This window comes from Cuculus canorus, chromosome 25, assembly GCF_017976375.1.
Source record: "Cuculus canorus isolate bCucCan1 chromosome 25, bCucCan1.pri, whole genome shotgun sequence".
In the NCBI taxonomy this organism is placed as follows: Eukaryota; Metazoa; Chordata; class Aves; order Cuculiformes; family Cuculidae; genus Cuculus; species Cuculus canorus.
In genome coordinates this window covers 1,269,876-1,292,923 of record NC_071425.1, presented here as the reverse complement: position 1 = coordinate 1,292,923, position 23,048 = coordinate 1,269,876, and the positions used below count along the sequence as shown (strand labels likewise).

At 64.9% G+C, this 23,048-nt stretch overlaps 1 protein-coding gene across 2 annotated transcripts; it reads left to right on the top strand.

Annotated features, from left to right (window-relative positions):
* Positions 1-1,574: 1,574 nt before the first annotated feature.
* On the top strand, positions 1,575-22,592 carry TBX21 (T-box transcription factor 21). 2 transcript variants are annotated; one of them, XM_054088012.1, is made up of 6 exons: positions 1,575-1,814; positions 20,113-20,267; positions 20,350-20,471; positions 20,548-20,706; positions 21,666-21,727; positions 21,817-22,592. In XM_054088012.1, the coding sequence occupies exons 2-6, from the start codon at positions 20,117-20,119 to the stop codon at positions 22,451-22,453; spliced, it is 1,131 nt and encodes a 376-aa protein (XP_053943987.1). In that variant the 5' UTR covers positions 1,575-1,814; positions 20,113-20,116; the 3' UTR covers positions 22,454-22,592. The 2 variants fall into 2 exon arrangements, with proteins under 2 accessions (XP_053943987.1, XP_053943986.1); XM_054088011.1 differs by lacking the exon at positions 1,575-1,814 and adding an exon at positions 13,201-13,659.
* Positions 22,593-23,048: the final 456 nt, after the last annotated feature.

Sequence of the window (23,048 nt, the reverse complement as noted above, 5' to 3'; positions counted from 1 at the left end):
AGTAAGGGCTGTGCCGATGGTTCACCTTGAGCGTTTCTCGCTCCTTCCTATTTTATCCCACTTACGCTCATGGGGATGAGCCGTGTGCTCAAGGTGATGCCCCCAAACTGAGCTGAGGGACCCCTGTGGCTCCGAGAGACCCCCTGAACACAGCTTTTGTGGTGACCCCTTGGCTCCGGGTCCCCTCCCTTCGGTGTTTATAGGAAATGGTGCTGCGAGGAAGCGCCTGGAGCTCCTGCCTGGGTGAATGTTTCTTTCCAGCCGTGGGTGCCAAAAAGGCCCCTCTCTGCTGCGGATCCGGTGTGAGTCAAAGCCGGAGCCCTGGGGTTTAACCACAAGCCCCAGAGCTGCCGCGTGCACCGTGGAGCTTCGCCAGAGGCGTTTATAAGAAACTGGAGGGGCTGCCAGGCCTGGGAAGGGGACCCCAGGGGAAGGGACCCTGTCTGGGCGAGGGGCTTCGTCCACATCCCTAGGGAGAAGCCATTCAGCCCCACAGCCGGAGGCGGCACGGCTGGAGGCTGCAGCGGTGGCCACAGCCTCGGTGTTCTGCCACATCTTTGGCCAAAGACTCAGCGCTGCTGTGCTCGAGCTTCTCAGCTCAGCGCCTTCCCAGGGGTGCTGGGTGCCCACATCACCCGGGGTGCCCACATCACCCTGGGTCTCTGTATCCAGGCTGGGTACCAGTGCCAGCACCACCCATGGGTGCCCACATCACCCTTGGTGCCAGCATCACCCTGGGTCTCTGTATCCAGGCTGGGTACCAGTGCCAGCATCAGTCTGGATGCCCACATCACCCTGGGTCCCTGCATCCAGACTGAGTGCCGGTGCCAGCACCACCCATGGGTGCCTGCATCACACTGGGTCTCTGCATCAAGGCTGGGTACCGGTGCCAGCACCACCCATGGGTGCCCGCATCACCCTTGGTGCCAGCATCACCCTGGATGCCTGCATCATCCTGGGTCTCTGCATCACCCTGGGTCTCTGCATCCAGGCTGGGTACCGGTCCCAGCATCACTCTGGATGCCCGTATCACCCTGCGGTCCTGCATTCACTTGGGGTTCTTGGTCCCTCCATCACCTGCATCCACCCAGGGGACCTGGTCCCTCCACCGCCCCGGGATGCCCACATTGCCCCGGTGTGCCCGTCTCTCTCAGCCGCTGCCCGACGCTCCGCTGCCAGCTCGGGCTCTGGCTGCTGCTGCTCCCCTTCGCACACGTGTGCCGGCAGCTGCCTGACCTTTCGCAGCTGCTCTTCCTGGAGAGGCAGAAGGGTTTCACACGTGCCTCACCCTCCCCACCTCCCGCAGCCTCCAAGGGAGCAGTGGTGGCTCCTGTGGTCCCCAGGGACCTCCAGCCCTTGATGCCAAGGTTGTGGCATGTCCCCTCCCGGCCACTCCACCCCAGTGTCCTTCCTCATCCCTGTGATGGGATCCGTTCTTTAGCATCCATCTGCAGTGACCCCCCTCTCTTGTTCCCAACCATCAGGGGGGCTGTGGCCTGGAATGACAGCGGCGGGGGGGGGACACACAAACACACACGACAAAGAGCCTCGGCTGCCATGTGCCCAGCGCCATCACGGATGCTGCGGAGAGACAAGTGCCACCGGGGACCCCCAGGCTGCTGGCCCAGCTCCAGCCGGAGACGCGGGACCCACCGTCTCGCTGCGGGGAGGTGACGGAGCCAAGGGAGCCAACGCGCCGTGACATGGGCCTCGTGCCCCCCCCGTGCCACGGCCAGCGCCTCGCCAGCACCCGCCGGGGGGGACTTCTCGGCTGTCACAACCCATCTGCGTCCGGGGCAGCGTCTGCCGGAGCCGTAAGTGGGGTTAAACTCGGGGTCATCGGGATCGAGCATCCAAAGAGGGGGGGACTGTAGGAAGAGAAGCCCCCCCCCACCCCAAAATCCTCCTGTGCCCTGGCACCCCTTGTCCCTGGTCCCCATCAAGGTGAGATGCAGGGTTGGGATGCGGGGATGGGATGCAGTGATGAGATGCAGGGTTGGGATGCAGTGATGGGATGTGGGGTTGGGATGCAGTGATGGGATGAGGGGTTGGGATGCAGTGATGGGATGTGGGGATGGGATGCAGTGATGGGATGTGGGGTTGGGATGCAGTGATGAGATGTGGGGTTGGGATGCAGTGATGAGATGCGGGGTTGGGATGCAGTGATGGGATGCGGGGTTGGGATGCAGCGATGGGATGCGGGGTTGGGATGCAGAGGGTGGGACGTGGGGGTTGGATGATACTCAGTGATGCAGGGAGAGGCAGAAACCCCATCCCCAGGTCCTTACGTGGCTCTCGGGGACAGCATGGTGACCGTGGCCCCATGGCAGCTGTGCCTCGGCTCTGCCCGTGGGCTCCCTCGGCTCTCGCTGCGGGGACACGGGGGCTGTGCTGGTCACGACCGCGGCCGGCCCCGCTCTGGCTGGTGGCCTGAAATCCTGCCGGGGGCCATCGACACCCGGCAGCCTGAACTCCTCATGACCCGCTGGGACGGCCGCCACGGCCACCGCCAGCACGAGGCCACCGCCAGCAGCCGGCCACCCTTCTAGGGAGCAGAGCCCCAGCATCCCTGCGATACCAGGGAATGGCTTGAGTGGGAAGGGACCTCAAAGCCCATCCAGTCCCACCCCTGCCATGGGCAGGGACACCTCCCACTGGATCCCGTTGCTCCAAGCCCCATCCAACCTGGCCTGGAACCCCTCCAGGGATGGGGCACCACCACTGCTCTGGGCAACCTGGGCCAGGGCCTCCCCCCCTCACAGGAGAACATTTCTCCCTAAGATCTCATTTCAATCTCTCCTCTTGCAGCTGAAAACCCTTCCCCTCATCCTATCCCTGCCCTCCCTGATCCAGAGCCCCTCCCCAGCTTTCCCAGAGCCCCTTTCAGTGCTGGAAGCTGCTCTAATCCTGCCATAACCCTCCCATGGGAACCTCAGGGTCCCCCCCAAAAACCTTTCAGTGCACGCGTGGCGGCTCGGGAAGTGGCATTTTGGGGACAAACCTGGCCTTGTTTGTGCCAACATCCCGGCCTGATGCTGAGCCCTGGCGCTTCGGGCAGGTGGGCTCCGGAGCTGGGGTCCAGCGCGGTGCTGAGCGCACATCCTGACTCCTTCCACCCCATCCCACCCCTCCCTCATCTCACACCCCCTCCCCACTGCCGCTGCTCAGGCTCGCTTCGCGCCGGCTGGACCCGCGGGCGGTTCTTTTTATCCGGCGGCTGGAATGAACCCGGCTCCGGCTCCTTCTTCCCCCTGACCTATTTTTACCATTTGATTGGATATTATTTTTTTTCTCCCCGGCCCCGGGTGCGACCGCGGTGTCAGCCCCGCGTCACATCAATTAGCGCACGCGGGGCTTCATTTGTCACTTTGCATCTCCCAAAGGCCCCTCGCCAGCCCTGGCCATGCCCACCGCACGGTGGGTGCTGGGGACGCAGGGAGATGGGGTGATGTGGGCATCCAGGGGTGATGCTGGCACTGGTACCCAGCCTGGATGTGGGCATCCGGGGGTGATGTGGGCACCCAGGGGTGATGATGGCACTGGTGCCCAGCCTGGATGTGGGCACCCAGGGGTGATGCTGGCACTGGTACCCAGGCTGGATATGGGCACCCAGGGGTGATGTGGGCACCCAGGGGTGATGATGGCACTGGTACCCAGCCTGGATATGGGCACCCAGGGGTGATGTGGGCACCCAGAGTGATACAGGCACTGGTGCCCAGCCTGGATGTAGGCACACAGGGGTGATGCAGGCACCCAGGGGTGATGCTGGCACTGGTGCCCAGCCTGGATGCAGGGACCCAAATTGATGCAGGCAGTCAGGGTGATGCTGGCACTGCTTTCCCAGCCTGGAAGTGGGCACCCAGGGGTGATATGGGCACGCAGAGTGATCCTGGCACTGGTAACCATCCTTAATTCAAGCACTCAAGGGTGATATGGGCACCGAGGGAGATGCTGGCACTGGGTCCTCAGCCTGGATGCAAGCATCTGGGGGTGAGGCAGGTACCCAGGGCAGTGTGGGCACCCAGGGGTGATGTGGGCACCCAGAGTGGTGCAGGCACACGCTACCCAACCTTGATTCAAGCACCCGGGGGTGATGTGGGCACCAGGGGTGATGCTGGCACCAGGTACCCAGCCTGGATGTGGGCACCCAGGGGTGATGTGGACACCCAGGGGTGATGCTGGCACTGGTACCCAGCTTTGATGCGCTCCCCCTAGGGCGATACTGGTCCTGGGTCCCCATCCTGGATGCAGGTACCCGGGGCAGTGTGGGCGCCAAGCACCCCTAGGAAGGGGCTGAGCCGAGAAGCCCGAGCGCAGCAGCTTTGGGTCCTTGGCTGACGGCGTGGGCTGAGCACCGAGCCCGCGGCCACCGCTGCAGCCCCCGGGGTTGCCCGGCTCTGTGTGGTGGGCATCCAGCACCTCGTGTTGCCCCCACTTTGATGGGGTCCTGGTGCTGGGTGCAGGGTGCCCAGCAGAGTCCGGGACACCCAAGCACAGCCCCCCCCGTCCCCGAGCAGCTGGTGCTGTCACCTCCGCTTCCGTCGGCAGGGTCCCAAGGGTATTTTTATCTGCCAGCTCTGCCCTTTGGCACGCAGCGTGTGCCTGTGCCCTGCCTCCGGCTGCCTCCCCCAGCCCCCACTGCCCACCACGGCAGGATCAGACCCTCCAGAGCTGCGCCAGGCCCTGCAGGGCTGTATGGGACAGGATAGGACCCAACAGGTCAGGATGAGTCCCTGTGGGACAGGAGACAGGACCCTGTAGAGTAGGATTGGACCCTGTGGGACAGGATGGGACCTGAAGGAGAAGGATGAGACCCTATAGGGGCAGGATTGGACCCCATAGGGCAGGATTGGACCCTATAGGGCAGAAGAGGACCCCATAGGGCAGGATTGGACCCTATAGGGCAGAAGAGGACCCTGCAGCACAGGATGAGCTCCTATAGGGTAGGATTGGATCCTACAGGGCAGGATTGTTTCCTATAGGAAAGGATTGAACCCCATGGAGGAAGATGGGACCCTGCAGGGCAGGATCAAACCCTGTGGGGCAGGATTGGACCCTATGGGACAGGATTGGACCCTATGGGGCAAGACTGGATCCCGTGGGGCAGCACCTGGAAACCCCACTGGATCCGGCGGGGCAGGATTGGCCTCAGCTCCCCCATCCCAGAGGGGCGCTGACCCCCACATCCCCGCACCCACAGGACCCTTCCGCAGCCGGATCCCGGCTTTGTGCGTGCAAAGGCCCCGGTCCCTTGCACACTCACACCCCTGAGGCTCCTCTGCACACACCAGCTCCCTCGCACACCCTGATCCTTTGCACACTCGTGCCCCCCCACCCCTTGCACACTCACGCATACCTCCATCCCTCTTTACACCCCCTTGCACGCTCACACATGCTCTCACAGCCCCGTGCACACTCACACACCCCCAGCACCCTTACACACTGCTCCCAGTACCCTCACACACTTCCCCCCCCTCCCAGCCCCTTGCACACTCATGCACACACCCCATCCTCCTCACACCCATCGATGCTCAGTGGGGACAGGGACACCCCGGGCACGGTGACACCCCCGTGCAAAGCCCCCCCCGTGCACACCACCAGCTCCCACACCCGCAGCGAGGAGGAGGAGGAGGAGGAGGAGGAAGGCCAGGAGATGAACGGCAGTTCAAGCCCCTTGTGCCCAGCAGGCAGGATTTGTCCCACAGAGTGGAAGGTAGGATGTATCCCACAAGAGGGAGGGCAGGATTTATCCCATGGGATGGGGGGGGCAAGATTTATCCCACAGGGTGGGGGTCAGGATTTATCCCACGGGATGGAGGGCAGCATTTGTCCCATCAGAGAGGCGGGGCAGGATTTGTCCCATGGGGTGGGGGTAGGATTTGTCCCATGGGATGAGGGGCAGGATTTGTCCCATGGGGTGGGGGGCAAGATTTGTCCCATGGGATGAGGGGCAGGATTTATCCCACAGGGTGGAGGTCAGGATTTGCTCAATGGGATGGGTGGGTAAGGATTTGTCCCATGGAATGGGGGGCAGGATTTATCCCACGGGATGAGGGTCAGGATTTATCCCACGGGATGGGGGACGGGGAGGTGGTCCAGGGGGGGTCCCTTGGCCGGACCCCCCGGTGTCGCCCCACTCCAGGGCGTCCGGAGGACGGGGACACAGGGGGCTGAGCACCCGCAGGGTTTAGGGTGGCAGCAGCTGGAGCGATGTTAATGACTTCTCTTCCTGTCGCTCTCCGTTTACACCGAGGGCAGCTCCGTAACCGGAGCCGCTTCCTTCCCCGAGATTAAGGAGCCGCCTGCTCGGTGCCCCCCAACCCACCCCCCCCCCAGAGCCTCCTCGGAGCTGCCACCAGTTTGGCACCCTGGGCTGGCACTGGGGATACTGGGGAAGGGGCAGCACCCCCGGGGGCTCCCACTGCAGCGCGGGGTCAGGATCCGCCCCACCTAATGGGGTGATGGGGGGACCCCCGTGGGGGCACAGGGTGGTTGTTGCCCCCTCCCCCCATCCCGTAACCCCCACCCCCCACCCCCCCAGTGGGGTTTCTCACTTCTGGGATGGAGCGTGGTGGATGCTGAGCATCCTTCCAGCGCCAGTCAGGATTCATCCCAACAGATAGGGAAACGTTTTGAGGGTGCTTGGGGGGAGCCCCATGGTGGGATGGGCTGGTTGTTGCCCCCCCCTCCCCCCCAGCTCCCTTCCTGCCCCAGGGGGTTTCTCCCCCAGACAGGGACAGGGTGGAGAGTGGGGGTTCCTGACAGCGCCTTTGGGGCAGGAAGGAGGAGGGTGACGGTGCCGGGATGAAGGGTGGGGATAATGGGGACCACGGTGGGAGCTGAGCCCCCCCAAAGCGGGCAGTGGTTCTGCCTCCCCCCCTTGCTCCTCACTGTCTGTGCCTCAGTTTCCCCTGCCTGCTCTGACGCACAGGGCGCTGCTGGCAGCGTGGGACCAGGCGGTGGGGTTTGGGGGGACAGAGAGGTTGGGGACCATGGGACGATGGGGCTGGAGGTGCAGGTGGGGGTTTCGCAGGGTGGGAGCCCGCGTGGGCCATCGGGCAGCGTCGCTCCGCTCCTGGGTACAGTTTGGGGCAGGAAGGAGGGTGACGGTGCTGGACAGGATGGGGACCGCAGTGGGGGCACTGGCTCTGCCTCGTCCCTTGCTTGTCACCGCCTGTGACTCAGTTTCCCCTGCCCGCTCTGATTCCCGGCAAGGATGGACCGAGGATGTGGCTCCATCGCATCCTGCACCCTTTGGCTGCAAAGCACCCGGGGCTGGAGGCCAAGGGGGTGCAGGATGTGGCCCCAAGGCGGGTGGTGCTGGGCTACCCGAGGCGGGTGGCAGGTGGCCAGCCTGGCCCGGCCGCGCTGCGGTTTGCCTTCGTGCCTCTGTGAACTTCTCAGCAGAGCTGCCTTCGAGCAGCAGCGAGATGCAAATTCCTCCGGGGTGGGGGGAGCGCTTCTGGTTTTCCCTGAGACCAAATTTAGCCCCCGTGGGTGCTCAGCGCCTTCGAGCGCCTCCGAGAACGAAAACAGGAACGACGCCCGCTACGAAGAAAATCACCTCGAGTTTCCCCTCCGTCCTCCGAAGCTGAATTCCTGCTGGAAAAGCAAATTCCCACAGTGGCACCTGCCTGGGGTCTGGGGTGGAGGGGGTTTGGGGACAGCGGGGATACAGGATGGAGGCAGGAGGGATGCAGGATAGATGCAGGATGGATGCAGGATGGATGCAGGGTGGATGCAGGATAGATGCAGAGTGGATGCAGGAGGGATGCAGGGTGGATACAGGATAAATACAGGATGGATGCAGGATAGATGCAGGATAGACACAGGATGGATGCAGGATGGATGCAGGGTGGATGCAGGATGGATGCAGGATAGATACAGGATAGATGCAGGATGGATGCAGGATAGATGCAGGATGGATGCAGGATGGATGCAGGATAGATACAGGATGGATGCAGGATAGATGCAGGATGGATGCAGGATGGATACAGGATGGATGCAGGATAGATGCAGGATGGATGCAGGGTGGATGCAGGATGGATGCAGGATGGATGCAGGATAGATACAGGATGGATGCAGGATAGATGCAGGATGGATGCAGGATGGATACAGGATGGATGCAGGATGGATGCAGGATGGATGCAGGATGGAGACGTGTCCCAGAAGTGACACGAAGCAGAGGCTATCCAGGACCATCCCACCATAAAGGCTCTGCTCCCACCCTGTGCCGGTGCTGGAGACCTCAGGGATGGGCACGTTTGATGCTGCAGCTGCAGGAGGAGAAACTGAGGCACGGGGCCACACTGGGTTTGTCTCGAGCAGGGGCTCAGCTCTGGGCAGACTGGAAATCCCGCCTGGGGATGGGCACGGGCTCGGCGCTGCGGCAGTTGGGAGGGATGTGGCCCGCGGGGCAGAGCCTGCGAGGCGGTGAGCTCAGCACCGGCTGGCGGGGCGCATCCTGCAGCGCGAGGCGCTTCTTCCTCAGCCTCGCTGCGGGCGCTGGCGGAAACCAAGCTGGTGGCCAGGAGGGGATGGGCATGGGGCACACGCTGCCACCCTCGGCCACCGGCTCTGTGCTCAGGTGCGAAACGCCACACCGCACCGGCCGTGCGCAGAGGGGAAACTGAGGCACGGGGCTCGAAGAGGGGGAATTTAGCCCCAAGGAGGTCCCAGAGCTCCTGCGCTCCAGGAAGGGCTCTTGGGTGATGGTGTTGGGGTGGCTTTGCCGCCACAGGGAGGTTCGGTCCCCGAACCCTCGTGGTCTCACGCACGGCTGAGCTCAGGCCGCTCGGTGACAAGTCTGTCCCATCGCGAGGAACGCGGCGTCGGAAGGGACGGAGGATCCTGAGGGAGCCCCGGAGCATCCCTGTGGCTGCAGACGGGGCTGTTCGAGGTGACGGTCAGGACACGGCTCTCGTGTCCCCGCTGGCCCCGAGCGAGTCGTCCCTGCGCGGGGACACGTGTGACCACCATAGCGGCAGGAGCCCCGCGGTGTCCCCCAGCACCCGCGCTGGCACTTTACGGGGCCAAGGCTCAAGGAGGTCACCCCTTGGGGACAAAACTCCGCTCCGTGTCCCCCCCACACGGTGGGCGCCGCGGGGTGCTGCGGCGGCTGACACGCGCGTGTGGCGCGGGTGTGAATTCATCCTCGCCGGCGATGGTCTAACAGGCACGAATTAGCGCAGCGTGACGTCAGGGAGCGCATGTGGCGCAGCACTTGCTTCTTCCCCCCCCCCAATTAATGGGGTGCCCCCCCCCCCCCCCTTCATCCCTAACCCTCTCCTCCTGCCTTTGGTTTACATCCTAGAGAAAAAAAATTCTGGAAATTTCCTTGGTTTCCTTCTTTTTCTCACTTGTGGCTTGGGGGGGATTCTGGGTTGATGGATGGGGAGGGGGCAGTGGGGGGGGGGCAGCTTCCATGCTCTATCCGGGATGCAGACACCGCGTGGCCGGGACAGGGAGGAGGGTGGACACGTGTGTGTGTGCGTGTAGAGGGGGGGGCTGCTTGTGCGTGTGCATATGTGTAGGGGTTGTGCACACGCGTGTGCACACAGGTGCGTGTGTGTGGGGGGTAAGTTTGTGTGGGGGTGTGCATGGGGGGGTTTGCATGGGGAGATGTATGGGGGTGCATGGGGGGGTGTATGGGGGTGTGCATGGGGGTGTGTGAATGGGGGTTGTGCATGGAGGGGGTGCATGGGGGGGTTTGCATGGGGGTGTGCAATGGGGGGTGTGCATGGGGGCTGTGCATGGGGGGGTGCATGGGGGGCTGTGAATGGGTGTGTGTGCATGGGGTGTGTGCATGGAAGGGTGTGCACGGGGGCGTGTGCATGGGGGGGTTTGTATGGGGGGGTGCATGGGGGTGTGCATGGGGGGGTTTGCATGGGGGGTGCATAGGGGTGTGCATAGGGGGTTGTGCATGGGGGGTGTTTTCATGGCGGGGTGTGCATGTGGGTGCATGGGGGGGTGTATGGGGGTGTTTGCATGGGGGGGTGCATGGGGGGTGTGCATGGGGGGGTTTGCATGGGGGGTGTGCATGGGGGTGTGCATGGAGGGGTTTACATAGAGGGTGTTTTCTTGGGGGGGTTTCATGGGGGGTGCACGCGTGTGCCTGTGCGCAGGGGGTGTCTGTACATACATGTGCACGTGTGTAGGCGTGTGCGTGCCTCCGCGTGCTTGTGCATGCGTGTGCACGTGGGGGGGGTTGGTGAGCGCTGCAGGGGTGAGGTGTGTCCCCCAATCTCCACCCCCTCCAGCCCTCTCCCCCCCCCCCCCCCTCCTCCTCCCAGGGGATTAGGGGCCTGGAGGAGCTGGCAGGGGGCCGGAAAGGCAGGAGGGGGGGTCAGCAGGGGGGGAGTTGCATAGGGATTGAAGCTCAGGACCCCTCTGGATAAAGACACTGGTGAGAAGCCGCCCGGAATGGCTGCTAAGCTGTGTCTGATGGGCCAATACACACCCCCCGAGACCCCCGCACGGATCCCGGGGCCGTGGGGGTCCTGGCCATCTGCCCCCCATGGCGGGGCCACAGCCTCTGCCCCACGCATCCTTAACTCCCCATTTCCTCCTGCCCCAAAGCCGGACCCTTCTTTGAGGGGAGCAGCTGTATCTCCATCCCCATCCTTGTCCCGGTCCCAGTTCGTGCCCTATCTTCATCTTCACCCCCATCCCAATCCCTGTCCCCCTCCCCATCCTAACCCTTGTCCCCATTTTCATCTCTGTCCCCATCCTCATCCCTGTCCCCGTCTTCATCTCCATCCCCATCCATCTCTATCCCAGTCCCCACCCCTGTCCCCTTCTCCAACCCTAACCACGTGCTTGTCCCCATCCCTGTCTCTATCTCCACCTCCACATCTCCACCTCCACATCTCCATCTCCACCTCCACATCTCCATCTCCATCTCCATCATCTCCATCATCTCTATCTCCACTTCCACCTCCATTTCCACTTCCATCTCCATCTCCATCATCTCCATCTCCACTTCCATCTCCATCTCCATCTCCATCTCCATCTCCATCTCCATCTCCATCTCCATCTCCATCTCCATCATCTCCATCTCCATCTCCATCTCCATTTCCACTTCCATCTCCATTTCCACTTCCATCTCCATCTCCATCATCTCCATCTCCCATCTCCATCCCCATCCCCATCCCCATCCCCATCCCCATCTCCATCCCCATCTCCATCCCCATCTCCATCCCCATCTCCATCTCCATCTCCATCATCTCCATCTCCCATCTCCATCCCCATCCCCATCCCCATCCCCATCCCCATCCCCATCTCCATCTCCATCTCCATCTCCATCTCCATCTCCATCATCTCCATCTCCACTTCCATCTCCATTTCCACTTCCATCCCCGTCCCCATCCCCATCCGCTCCCTGTGCCCCCCTGGTCACCTGTGACCCCAGGGCTGTGGATCCCAAGGGATTTAGATGTGGGTTTGATGGACACCCACATGCGCCCCTTTCTTCTCCCCCCTCCTCAGGGGACCCCGGGGCTCATCCTGCACCCCTGTCCTGAGCCCAGGAGGGGACACAGGGCCCGGTGGCAGTGTCACTCGTCCTTCCGTGCGGTGCGGGAGCGACGGGCGCAGGGTGGCACCCGGCCGTCCCCCACCCTTCCAGGGAATGGAAAATATTGATGGGTGCCGAGCTGGGGGGATGCCAAGCGGCCCCTCCGGAACAAAACGCCTTCGTGGTGGCTTTAGGGGACATGGGGACCCCCACCCCCCCGACACCGAGGGGTCAAGGGCGGGCGATGGGAAGGTCTGGCTTTGGGGGGGCCCAGGTGGTGATGAGCCCCCAGACCCCACTGAGCCACCGCGGTGACACCAGAGGGGACCCAAATCCAGGGCATGGGGGGGGCACCCAGACCCACAGAGGGCTGGGGGCTCCCCCCCCCCCCCCCCGCCAAGATCAGGGTCCCCACAGCACCCCAGGCAAGTGGGCTAATTAATGGATTAATTAAGGTCCTGGGAGGAAGGGGGACAGGTTGTCACCCAGAGCCCCCCAGAGAAGGGCAGGAGTGTGCCCCCCCCGTCACTCCTTGCTCTGTCCCTGTGCCCCCCCCCCCAAGGTTCCCCGTCCCCTCCTGTGTCCCCCATCTGCTTCCACCTCCCCATCTCCTCCCATTTCCCCTCTCCCAGTCTCCCCAGTCCCTATGGGTCCCCCCCATCCCCCCCTTCACTCCCCCCCGCATCCCCTCCCATCTGCCCCCTCCCCCATTGCCCCCGTCCCCCCATCCCCTCCCCCCCAGTGCCCCGTGTCCCCCCATGTCCCCCCATGTCCCCCACTCTCTCCGCCCTCCCCCAGTGCCTCACATCCCCCCGTGCCCCCCATCTCCTCCTACATCCCCCCATTCTCCACATCCCCCATCATCTCCCCCCTTCCCCAGTGCCCCACGGCCCCCCACATCCCCCATCCCCTCCCACGCCCCCAGTGCCCCCCAGTCCCCCAGTGCCCCCACCCCCTCCCACCCCCCCAGTAACCCCCAGTCCACTGCATCCCCTCCTACCCCCAGTGCCCCCCAGTCCCCCAGTGCCCCCCAGTAACCCCCAGTCCACTGCATCTCCCATTCTCTCCCACCCCCAGTATCCCCCAGTCCCCCCATCCCCTCCTACCCCCAGTGCCCCCCAGTGCCCCCATCCCCTCCCACCCCCCCCAGTGCTCCCCAGTACCCCCAGTCCACTGCATCCCCCATCCTCTCCCATCCCCCCCCCCAGTGCCCCCCATCCCCTCCTACCCCCAGTGCCCCCCTTGTCCCCCCATCATCTCCCACCCACCCCCGTCCCCCCACCCCCGTCCCCCCCTCCCCGCCCCCTCCCCTCTCCCCCCGCCCCGGGGGGGGCGGACCCTGCTCGGGGGGGGGCGGAGCTCCCGGTGCGGAGCCGCTTCTTTGGATAAGAGGCGCGGGGCCACGGGGATGGGCAGGTGGAGCGTGTGAGCGCCCGGGCAGCGGCGGGCACGGCGATTTCCCCCCTTCCCCACCCCCTCCGGGCGGCACTTTTTGGGGGCTTTTCGGGTATTTTTATTTTTCTTTCTTAGGGTGGGGGTTTTTTTGCCCCTCTTGGCTTTCTCCGGGCCGCCCCCCCCCCCCGTCCCCCCCCTCCGGGCATGGAGGGGGCGGCGGGACCCCGGCGGGGTGGGGACCGCTGAGAGGCTCCGCTTCCCGGTCGTGTCCCCCTCCCCATCCCCCCAAACCCCCCCATGAGCGGCTGAAGCGGGGCCGGTGCCCCCCGCCCGTCCATGGGCGCCTTGGAACCGGGTCCCGGAGCCCCCCGCCCCGCCGCCCCTATGCTCAGCGGTGCCAAGGACCCCCCGGGACCCCGCGACGCCGTTTATTACGGGGAAGGGGGGGCAACACCGGAATCCGGACCCCCCCATCTACCTTACGGAGCTCCCGGGGGCTTCGGGAACCGATTCTTGGGACCCTGTCCCCCTTACCGGGCTCCGGCACCCCCCGCAGCCCCCGGGGAGGGGTTCGCCGAAGGAGGGGGGTTCGGGGGGGTCCCCGCGCCCCTCTGCCCCCGCGCCGGACCCCTCTGCGCCCTCCCCGGGTACCGCGCGGCCGGGAAGGTGCAGGTGATGCTCAACAACTTCCCGCTGTGGGCCAAGTTCCACAAACATCAGACGGAGATGATCATCACCAAACAGGGCAGGTGAGATGGGGGGGGGGACGGGGGGACTCGTGGGGGGGGCGGGAAACAGCGACCGGGAGCTGCAGCGGGACCCCCCCCCACGGGCGGCGGAGAGGATGGGGATACGGGCACGGGGGATGCTGCGATGGGTACGAAGGGACCGGCGAAAAGGATGGGGGATAAAGCAGGGGGGGTACAAGGGGGAGTGGAGGTGAGCGGCACCATGAGGAGCTGGGGGGGGTCCCGTGTTGTCACCCCAAAAGCCTGGAGGGTCCTGCGTTGTCTTCCCGGAGGAGGGGAAAGGGGGGGGGGTCCAATGCGGGCAGGGGCGCTGGGGATGCTGAGGTGGACACGCGAACGGAGGGGTGCAGGATGAGTTTGGGGGGGGCTTCAGGGTGAACTGAGGGTGGGGGGCACAGTGAGGGGCTGGGGGGTCCTGCTTGTCACCCCAAAGGGGCTGGAGGATCCGGTGTTGTCTCCCCAAAGGAGAGGATGGGGGTCCGGTGTGGGCAGCGGCACTGGGGATGCTGGGGTGCCAGCAGTGGGGTGCTGGGGGGGTGCGGGACAGGCGGGGGGGGCTGCGGGGTGGCCGGCATGGTGGGGGGCTGGGGGGTCCTTCATCGTCACCTCAAGAGGTTGGAGGTTTGTACGTTGTCTCTCCAAAGGAGAAGAGAGAGTGAGGGTCTGGGGTCCAATGTGGGCAGCGGCACTGGGGATGCGGGCAGTGGGGCGCACAGAGGGGTGCGGGGTCAACTGGGGGGGTTTCAGCGTGCACTGGGGGTGGGTGGCACAGTGAGGGGCGAGAGGTTCGCGTGTTGTCACCCCAAGAGGGTGGAGGTCCCCGTGTTGTCTCCCCAAAGGAGAGGAGGGGATGGGGGTCCGGTGTGGGGGGCAGCGGCACTGGGAATGCTGGGGTGGATGTGCCCGCAGCGGGGTGCTGGGGGGGTGCGGGACAGACTGGGGGGGGCTGCGGGGGTGCCGGCATGGCAGGGGGCTGGAGGGTCCTTCGTTATCACCTCAAGAGATTGGAGGTTTCGTCATCGTCCCCTCGAGGGGCTGGAGGTTGTGTGGAGGGTGTTTGTGAGTCTGGGGGTCCCCCTCAGCAACGGGGGTGGGTCTGTGCAAGGGGGGTCCCCATCTCCACGGGTTTAGGGTGATTTCTGTCTGTGTGCAAGGATAAAAGTGGGGAGCAAAGCAGACCAGACCCCTCCAAGGCATTGTTTTCTAGGGGAGTTGAGGCTTGTTGGATGGAGAAGGGGGTTTGGGGGTGTCCCCACCGATGTTGGGGGGGGGGGGGAGGGGGAGAGAGGAGGGTGCAGCCCCCCGTGTTGTGCCAGGCAGAGATGGTACTGGGGGTCCGGAGGTTTATCCGCCTTCGCCCCACGTGCTGCGAGAGCTCAGCGCCGCAACAAGTAGTGAGAACCCGGTCGGTGCCACCGCACGAGCACAGTGGGTGAGTGGGTGGGTGGGTGACACCCCCATCGCCTGCTGCCCTCCATCTGGGGTGCAAATCCCCCCCACACACACTCTGTGGGGCAGGCAGAGGCCGCGTGCCCCCCATGTTGCCCCATGGGGAAGGGGGAGCGTTTCGGCAACGCCGAAGCAGCCGGCAGTGACCCCGCAGGTGGGGACCCTCCGTGCTGCCCCCCCACCTGGGGAAGGGGCTGGGGCAGGGGTTGTGGGATATTTGGGGAGCAGAAGTCCCCCCACTCTTGCCAACGGCCCTTCTTGTAGGGTCTGGGGGTGCAAAAAAGGGGTTCGGGGAGGCCGTGGGGTCGCCGTGGCTTGGAGCAAGACGAGCCCCAAATGCTGGTGCGTTTTGGGGTGAGTGGGGGGCTGCAGTTTGGGGGGTCTCGATGGGATGGTGTTGGGGTGAGGAGGGACTGTGAGCGTGGCAGGGATGAGCACGGAGCTCAGCGCCCTCCGGATCAGGCTCGGGGGCAATGCTTTGGCTCCCCAATCTCCACGGCGAGAGGGGCAGCCAGGGCGTGGGGGGCGGCCGCAGAGCCCCCCAGCTCCATTCCTTGCCCAAGGGGGGCTCCTTCTGCCCCAGCAGCGATGCTCCGCGCGCTCTCTCCTTCCTTCCTTTGGCTGAGACAGATGGTGTCACTTCGATGCTGCAACCAACCTGCTTAACGTGTTGGAAGTCTAAACGATTTAGGGTCGCTTCGTTTGCCACGGCCGTTCCCAGCTCCGATTCCCCGCTGGGCTCGGGGCGCGCGGCAGCAAACGGGCACCGGCACGGATGGGGTGATGGGTCCCCAGTCCCAGCCAAGGGGTGAACAGGGGTGCTGGGCCCCCAAAATCATCGTTTCTCCACCACCATCGCTCAAGTCCTACGTGAACCCGTTGAAATCCGCTCCGTTGCTTTCTCTCTTCTCTTTTCCCCCCGTCTGCGGTGCCCATCCCCGCTGCATCGGGGCTGCTGAGGGTCTAGAAACTGGGGTGCCCTTCGAAATCCCATCCTCTCGGCCCCGCTGCACCCCTGGGCTCTGCCAGCAGCTCCCAGCCCAAAGCCGGGCAGTTTTAGGGCTCTTTTTGCAGCTCCGTCCCCATGGATGGCTTTGCAGAGGGGCTGAGGAGGGGGTGCTGTGCCCCGGGGTGGGGGGCTCACAGCAAACCCAGCTCCAGGGAGGCATCAAACTCAGAGCCGCAAAACATCCGTTTCACCTGACCCTGAGCTGCTTTTGCAAAGCTCTGAGCGCGGGGCCGGGCTGCAGCGCTGCCGAGACTCAGGAAAACCCCCAAAGTGGTGGGGTTAGGGGGGATCTGTACCCCAAAACAGGCACCCATTGGGCTGGGGGGCTGTGGGGGCAGCGCGGGGGATGCATCCTGACCCACTGGTGCTGTGGCGCCCATCTCGTTGGGCTTTGTTGGTCTCAATTCTGGTGTCTCGGAGACGGAGAGGAGCTGAGGTTGGGTGGGAGATGGTGGCACTGGGGCGAAATGGGGTGCGATCGGGTGCTGGGATTTACCCCCCTGACACCTTCCTGGATGGCTCTTGTCCCTCTGCTCTGGCTCTGATGTGCCGTCCCGCGGCATCATCCCATGGCATCATCCCATGGATTCATCCCATGGATTCATCCCACTCATCCGCAGCCAAACCGCCTTCGCGCTGGTGTCCCGCGTGGGTCCCTCCTTCGCCGCTGCCCTTCTCTGGCTCCACCAGGGCAGGATTTCTGCGGAAACCCCCAAAGATTCGCCATCGCCCCCACTGCGAAGGGTCCGGGGAATTCCTGCTGTGGGTTTTGCTGCAGAGCCGGGGGGGGCATCGCCTTTGTGGGGGCACAGGGGCTGCCTTTGCCTTTTGGGGGGCACTTGGCGCTGTTGTTCAGGGGGAGCAGGATCTGCTTTGGCGTTTGGCGACCCGAGGACGGCATCGCCTTGGGAGAGGGCGCTGGGGATGGTTTGCGCTTGGCGGACACGAGGGTTGGCACTGCCTTTGAGGAGGACGCGGGGGGACAGATTTGGGGGCACAAAGGTGGGTTTGAATTTGGCAAATGGAAACTTTGGCTTTGGTTTGAGGGGTGCAGGCAGTGGCTGCTCATTTTGGGGGAACCCAAGGGCTGGCTTTGCCTTGCTGGAGGCACTCAGGGATGGTTTGGCCAAGCCGGCAGCTGCTCTTCCCATGCAATCTGGGTTGGGGGGACCCGGTGCCCCACTGGCAGCTCTGCATGTTGGGAGGCAGTGGTGCCGCCGTGCCGTGTGCCACGCGGCACTGTGCAGCCACGCTGTGCCGTGCAGCTGTGCCATAGCACCGTGCCATGCCGAGCAGCCAGGCCATGCAGCCACAAAGCTGTGCCGAGCAGCACCGTGCAGCCACGCCGGAGCGCCGTGCCGTGCAGCCGTGCAGCTGTGCCAAGCAGCCCCGTGCCATGCATTGCCGTGCGGGTGTGCCGTATGGTGCTGTGCTGACCACCCGTGCTGTACAACCACGAAGCTGTGCCGAGCAGCCCCGTGCAGCCACGCTGTGCCGTACAGCCGCGCCGCGGCAATGTGCCATGCCGTGCAGCTGTGCCGTGCGGTGGGGCAGGCGGAGCGCGGTGGGGGCTGTGCTCATCTCCCACGCAGCCATGGTTCTCGCGGCCGCTCGGGCTGGGACGCGCTGGGTGGCACTGGGAGAGGAGGGGGCTCAGCCGGGGGGGGCACCTCTGCCCCCCAGCAGGTTTGCAGGCAGTTGGCCCCCACATTTCCCATCCTCCTGGTTTATCCTGGACCCCCTTTCCCCGCTCCTGCCGCCGCGTGACCCCAATGTCACCAGGGTCCCATGTCACCTAGCATCCTCTTGCCCCCCAGAATCCCTGGATGTGCCCCTGGCTCCTCCGCCCCACCGCCACGCGCCCCGTCCCCCTTCTTCCAACTCCTCAAATTGAGGGCATCACACAGGGATGAACCTCCCTGAGAGCCGGGACCCCCTTCCAAAACCCCAGAAACAAAGAGGAGAGGGGAAACCAGAGGTTCCCACCGGCTTTCGGGGTGTGCGCGGGGGGTATGTGTGAGCCGGCACCCCAACACGGCACCTCCCAAAGCGGGGGTGCCGAGTCCTTCCCGCGCAGCCGCCCCGGGAGCGCAAGCGCTGCGGGGATGTAAAAATAAATAGCGAGGCGTGCATGGTTTCGGGTCTTATCCCCACCCTGGCGTGCCCCGGCCGGGCCCTGTGGTTTACACCACGTTCGAGCTGCGCCAGCAGCGCGCGCGGAGCCCACGAAGCGGCGAAGCAAGAGCAAGGTGCAACCAAAACCACCAGAGCAGGGGAAAAAAAGAAAAGGCTGTTTTCTTCCTCCTCCTCCTCCTCCTCCTCCTCCTCCCTGCAGCAGCTCAGGGTTGGTGCAACCACCCGCTGCCCGTGCCGGCGCTGGCACCTGGAGCGTTGCGGTGGCGCGGCGAGCGCTCGGCGGGGGCCGGAGGCAGCGCAGCCCCTCGCTGCCACGCTTTGATGTGGCTGCAGCGTTTATCGGTGCCAGGAACCACCGTCCCTCGACACCGCCACGTCTCGCTGGCGGTGATGGCGATGGCACGGCCAAGGCTGCCCGCTTTCGGCACGCGGGTGGTGGGATGGGGTCTGCGAGGGCTTTTGCCGGTGCCCGGGATGCTCGAGGCCAGCATCCACGCCGGCGCACGTGCGCGGCTCCTCGCCCTCAGTGCTGCTTTCTTTTTCTTTTTCTTTTTCCCCCCACCTCTCTCTTTCTCGCGAGGGCGATTTTGAGTCACTTTCCATCGCTCTTCGCGCGGTGCTGCGGCGCTGCCCGTGCCATCGCTTCCTGCCTTGGCTGCCCCGCGCTGCTCTGGGCACCTCACCCGGATTTTGGCTACCGCACAGGGCAGGCCGGTGGCCCCGAGGGGCTCGGCTGGGCTCAGCAGCCCCGTCGATGCCATCCGTGTCACGAGCTCACAGGTCTCTGCCTTGGGGCAGCTGGGGTACGGGGGGGCTGCCGGGGCAGGCGAGGCACCCCCTCACCCCAATGCTGAGGGGAAGGAAATAACCCCCCTGCCCGCACGGATCCATCGCTGCCCCTCTTCCAGGGGTGATTCCTGCCCACGGGCAGCGCTGCCAGCTCCGGGGAGCCCCCCAATCCCTGCCTTATGAGAGCCCCCCGTTCTCACCCACCGGCAAAGCTCAAAGGCTGCACCCCCCTCCCCCAAACAGGTGGAGTTCAGGATGAATCCCATCAATCCACCTCTCCATATGCTCCGGCTCAGGCAAAGGGACGGGAGCTGGGATCCTCCGTATCCCCCGTGTTGGTCTGGGGGGACCCATCCTGCGCCCCACCAGCTCGTTAACACGGGTGATGTTAATGGGGCAGCGGGATGATGGGGGGGTGCTGGTGTTGGGGCTGGTTTCCAGCTCCGGACCCCGAAAACTCCGCGTGTGCCGGAATGCTGAGGTTGAAGAGCTGAGCTCTGCTGGGGGGGGCTGAATAATTGCCCCCCAACTCCGTCTCGAGGCCCCATTGCAATCCTGAGCTATTGGAGGTGGGGATGGAAAAGGTGGGACTCAACTTGGGAGGCTTTGTGTGCGATCTCTCAGTCCAGGGCTGGGATTTGGGATTCCCTGAGGTGTGGGGGGGACAGCGGGGTGCAGCCCCACGGCGGGGGTGGCAGCTGCGTCCGCAGGGTGTCCCCCCCACCCCCGGCCATCCCGTCCTGTCCCCTTCCTGCCCTTGGCGCAGGCTGGCGCCCAGCCCGAAATAGCAGCCGTGTTGGTTTCCGATCCGGAAGGTGCTCGGCGAGGGGGGAGGAAGATGCCGAGGAGGTGTGTGTGGGGGGGGGATATTTGGGCCCTGAGAGCAGCCCCCAGCTGCCAGGGTCACTCACCTCCTCGCAGGCACCCGGCTGGGCACGGGGGAGGCTGCAATTGCTCTGCCTCAGTTTCCCCATCGCCGCTCTGCCAGGCAAGAGCTGTTCCCCCCCTACCCACAGCCTCTTGTACCCAGGGTGGGGGTGACAGCCTCCGCACCTCTGTCCCCCCCGCAGGCGCATGTTCCCGTTCCTCAGCTTCAACCTCTCGGGGCTCAACCCCGTCGCCCACTACAGCGTCTGCGTAGACGTAGTGTTGGTGGACCAACACCACTGGCGCTACCAGGGCGGCAAATGGGTGCAGTGCGGCAAAGCCGAGGGCAACATGCCAGGTACGGACCCTTCATCCCCATCCTCATCCTCCAAAGGATGAGCAAAAAGGGTAACCCCATCCCTGCTATGTCCCCCCCCCAGGGAACCGCCTCTACCTGCACCCCGACTCGCCCAACACCGGAGCGCACTGGATGCGCCAGGAGGTCTCCTTCGGCAAACTCAAGCTCACCAATAACAAAGGCGCAGCCAACAACGTTGGACAGGTGAGGGTCTCGCCGCCGCACCGGGCTGTGCCGGGTCACCGCGACCCCCCCTGACCCCCCCCCGCTGCCCCCCCAGATGATTGTGCTGCAGTCGCTGCACAAGTACCAACCCCGGCTGCACGTGACGGAGGTGAAGGAGGGCGAGGGCGACGATGGGGACCCCTCGCCGCACACCCACACCTTCGCCTTCCCCGAGACCCAGTTCATCGCCGTCACTGCCTACCAGAACGCCGACGTGAGTGGGGACCCCCTCCCTGCTCCCCAAAACGTGACTCCCCTGCCCTGAGCTGCCCCCACACCCTCCTCAGCGGTACGGGAGCTCAGGCACCCCCCTGGCATCCCTCCCCCCCCAGAGCCACAGAAACCATTGCTACAGCCCCAGTATGGCCCCAGTACAGCCCCAGTATCACAACACTGGTAGCCCCCCCAGGTCCCTCCCTGCGAGGTCTCCAGCATCGAGGGAACCCCAAAAGCATCTCCGCGGGTCCCCTCTCTGCAGCATCTCTGCAGCCGCTGGTACCACCCCCCCATCCCTCAGCATCCCAGTGACCCCCCCCCAACCTCCTCATCCTCATCCCAGCAATCACCACCACATCCCCTCAGCATCCCAGTGACCCCCCCCTTCTGCCCTCTCAGCACCCCAATAATCCCCACAACTCCTCAGCATTCCAGTGACACCCCCTTCGTCTCTTTATCATCCCAGTAATCACCACATCTCCTCAGCATCCCAGTAACCCCCCATTCCCTCAGCTTCTCCTGAACCCCCCCACATCCCCCCATCCTCGTTCTGAATCCCCTCAGCATCCCAGTAGCCCCCCAGTACCCCCCATCCCTTCAGAATCCCAGTAACCCCCCAGTACCCCCATCCCTTCAGAATCCCAGTAACCCCCCAGTACCCCCCATCCCCTCAGAATCCCAGTAACCCCCCATTGCCCCCCATCCCTTCAGAACCCCAGTAACCCCCCAGTACCCCCCCATCCCTTCAGAACCCCAGTAGCCCCTGCATCCCCTCAGCACCCTGCAATGCCCCCCAGTATCCCAGCGCCCCCCGCCCAGTGCTGGGATGGGTGTCCTGGGACAGACAGGGGGATCTGTTGGGGTGGGGGGTACTTGAGGGATAGGGGGGGCCATCCCTGGGGGGGTTGGGGGCCCTATCAGGCTGGCTGCAGCCCCCCAACCCCCGTGCCCCCCCAGATCACCCAGCTGAAGATCGACCACAACCCGTTCGCCAAAGGTTTCCGGGACAACTTTGACTCGTGAGTGTCCCCCCCCGACGGTGCCCCCCACCCTGCTTGGCAGGAGGGGGCCCCCCCACCTGACTCCCCCCATTTTCCGCCCCCCCCAGGATGTACGCAGCCTCGGAGAGCGACCGCTTCACCCCATCTCCCCCGGACGGCGCGGGGTGCCAGCAGCTCCTGCCAGCCCCCCACTTCCAGCCCTTTCTACCCGAGCAGTACCCGCTGCCCCCCGGGCGCTTCTTTGGGGGGGAGCGGGGGGCTGCGCTGCCCCTGCCCCCCAAGGACCCCCCGCGATGGTTCTTCCCCCCCCAGCAGCCGCCGGCCGCCGCGGGGACGCTGGAATACGGCGGCTACGACACGGGGTACGGGGGGGGCAAGTTGGTGCCCTATGGGGTGAAACCCTTCCCCTTGCCCCCTGCCCCACATCCCCCCCTGCCCTACTACCCCGAGGGTCCAGGGGGGGCTTTTGGGGTGGGGGGGGGCTGGAGCCCCGGGCAGTTCAGCCCCAAGGGCAGCCCCGGGGCACTGGGCTGGTACCGGGACCCCCGGGAGGAGAAGGAGGGCTGGAACCCCGAGCCCCCCGCCTCGGGCGACTCCTCGGACTCGGGGCTCTATGAGTGCAAGCGACGGCGGGTGTCCCCGTACCCCTCCAGCACCGAGGGGTCCCCCCCACCCCGCAATGGGGACCTCTACGACAAAGACCCAGGCGCCGACAGCGGCTACTACGGCTTCTACAGCAACTGAGCCCGCTGGGGGGCTCGGACCCCCACCCCAGGCACCCCAAGGCTATGGAAGTGGGGTGCAAGGGGTCATTCCCACCCCCAGCTACGGTAACTGAGCTGAGCTGGGGGGCTCGGACCCCCACCCAGGTACCCTAAGATCATGGAAATGGGGTGCAAGGGGTTCCGGGTGCCCTCCAACTATGGCTTCTATGGCAACTGAGCCCGCTGGGGGGCTCAGACCCCCACCCCAGATACCCTAAGATCATAAAAGTGGGGTGCAAGGGGTCCTGGGTGTCATCCCCCCTCCTCCCAGCTATGGCTTCTACAGCAACTGAGCCACCCTAAGGGGTTCAGACCCCCACCCTGGGCACCCCAAGACCATGGAAATGGGGTGCAAGGGGTCATTCCCACCCCCAGCTACAGCAACTGGGCTGAGCTGGGGGGCTCGGAGCCCCACCCCAGGTACCCTAAGACCATGGAAATGGGGTGCAAGGGGTCCTGTGTGCCCCCCCCCCCAGTTTAACACCCAGCAGAGCGGGGGCTGCAGCCGACAATCAGCCCCCGGTGCCACCCCGGTGGGGCAACGGGGGCGAGCGGGGAGGGGATGGGGGGGTCCA

Excerpts from the sequence above, each read along its gene's own strand:
- TBX21 (XM_054088011.1), top strand. The coding sequence starts at position 13,247 with ATGGGCGCCTTGGAACCGGGTCCCGGAGCCCCCCGCCCCGCCGCCCCT. Across the intron at positions 20,268-20,349 it reads AGCCGAGGGCAACATGCCAG|GGAACCGCCTCTACCTGCAC; the intron begins GTACGGACCCTT and ends TCCCCCCCCCAG. Across the intron at positions 20,707-21,665 it reads CTGCCTACCAGAACGCCGAC|ATCACCCAGCTGAAGATCGA; the intron begins GTGAGTGGGGAC and ends GTGCCCCCCCAG.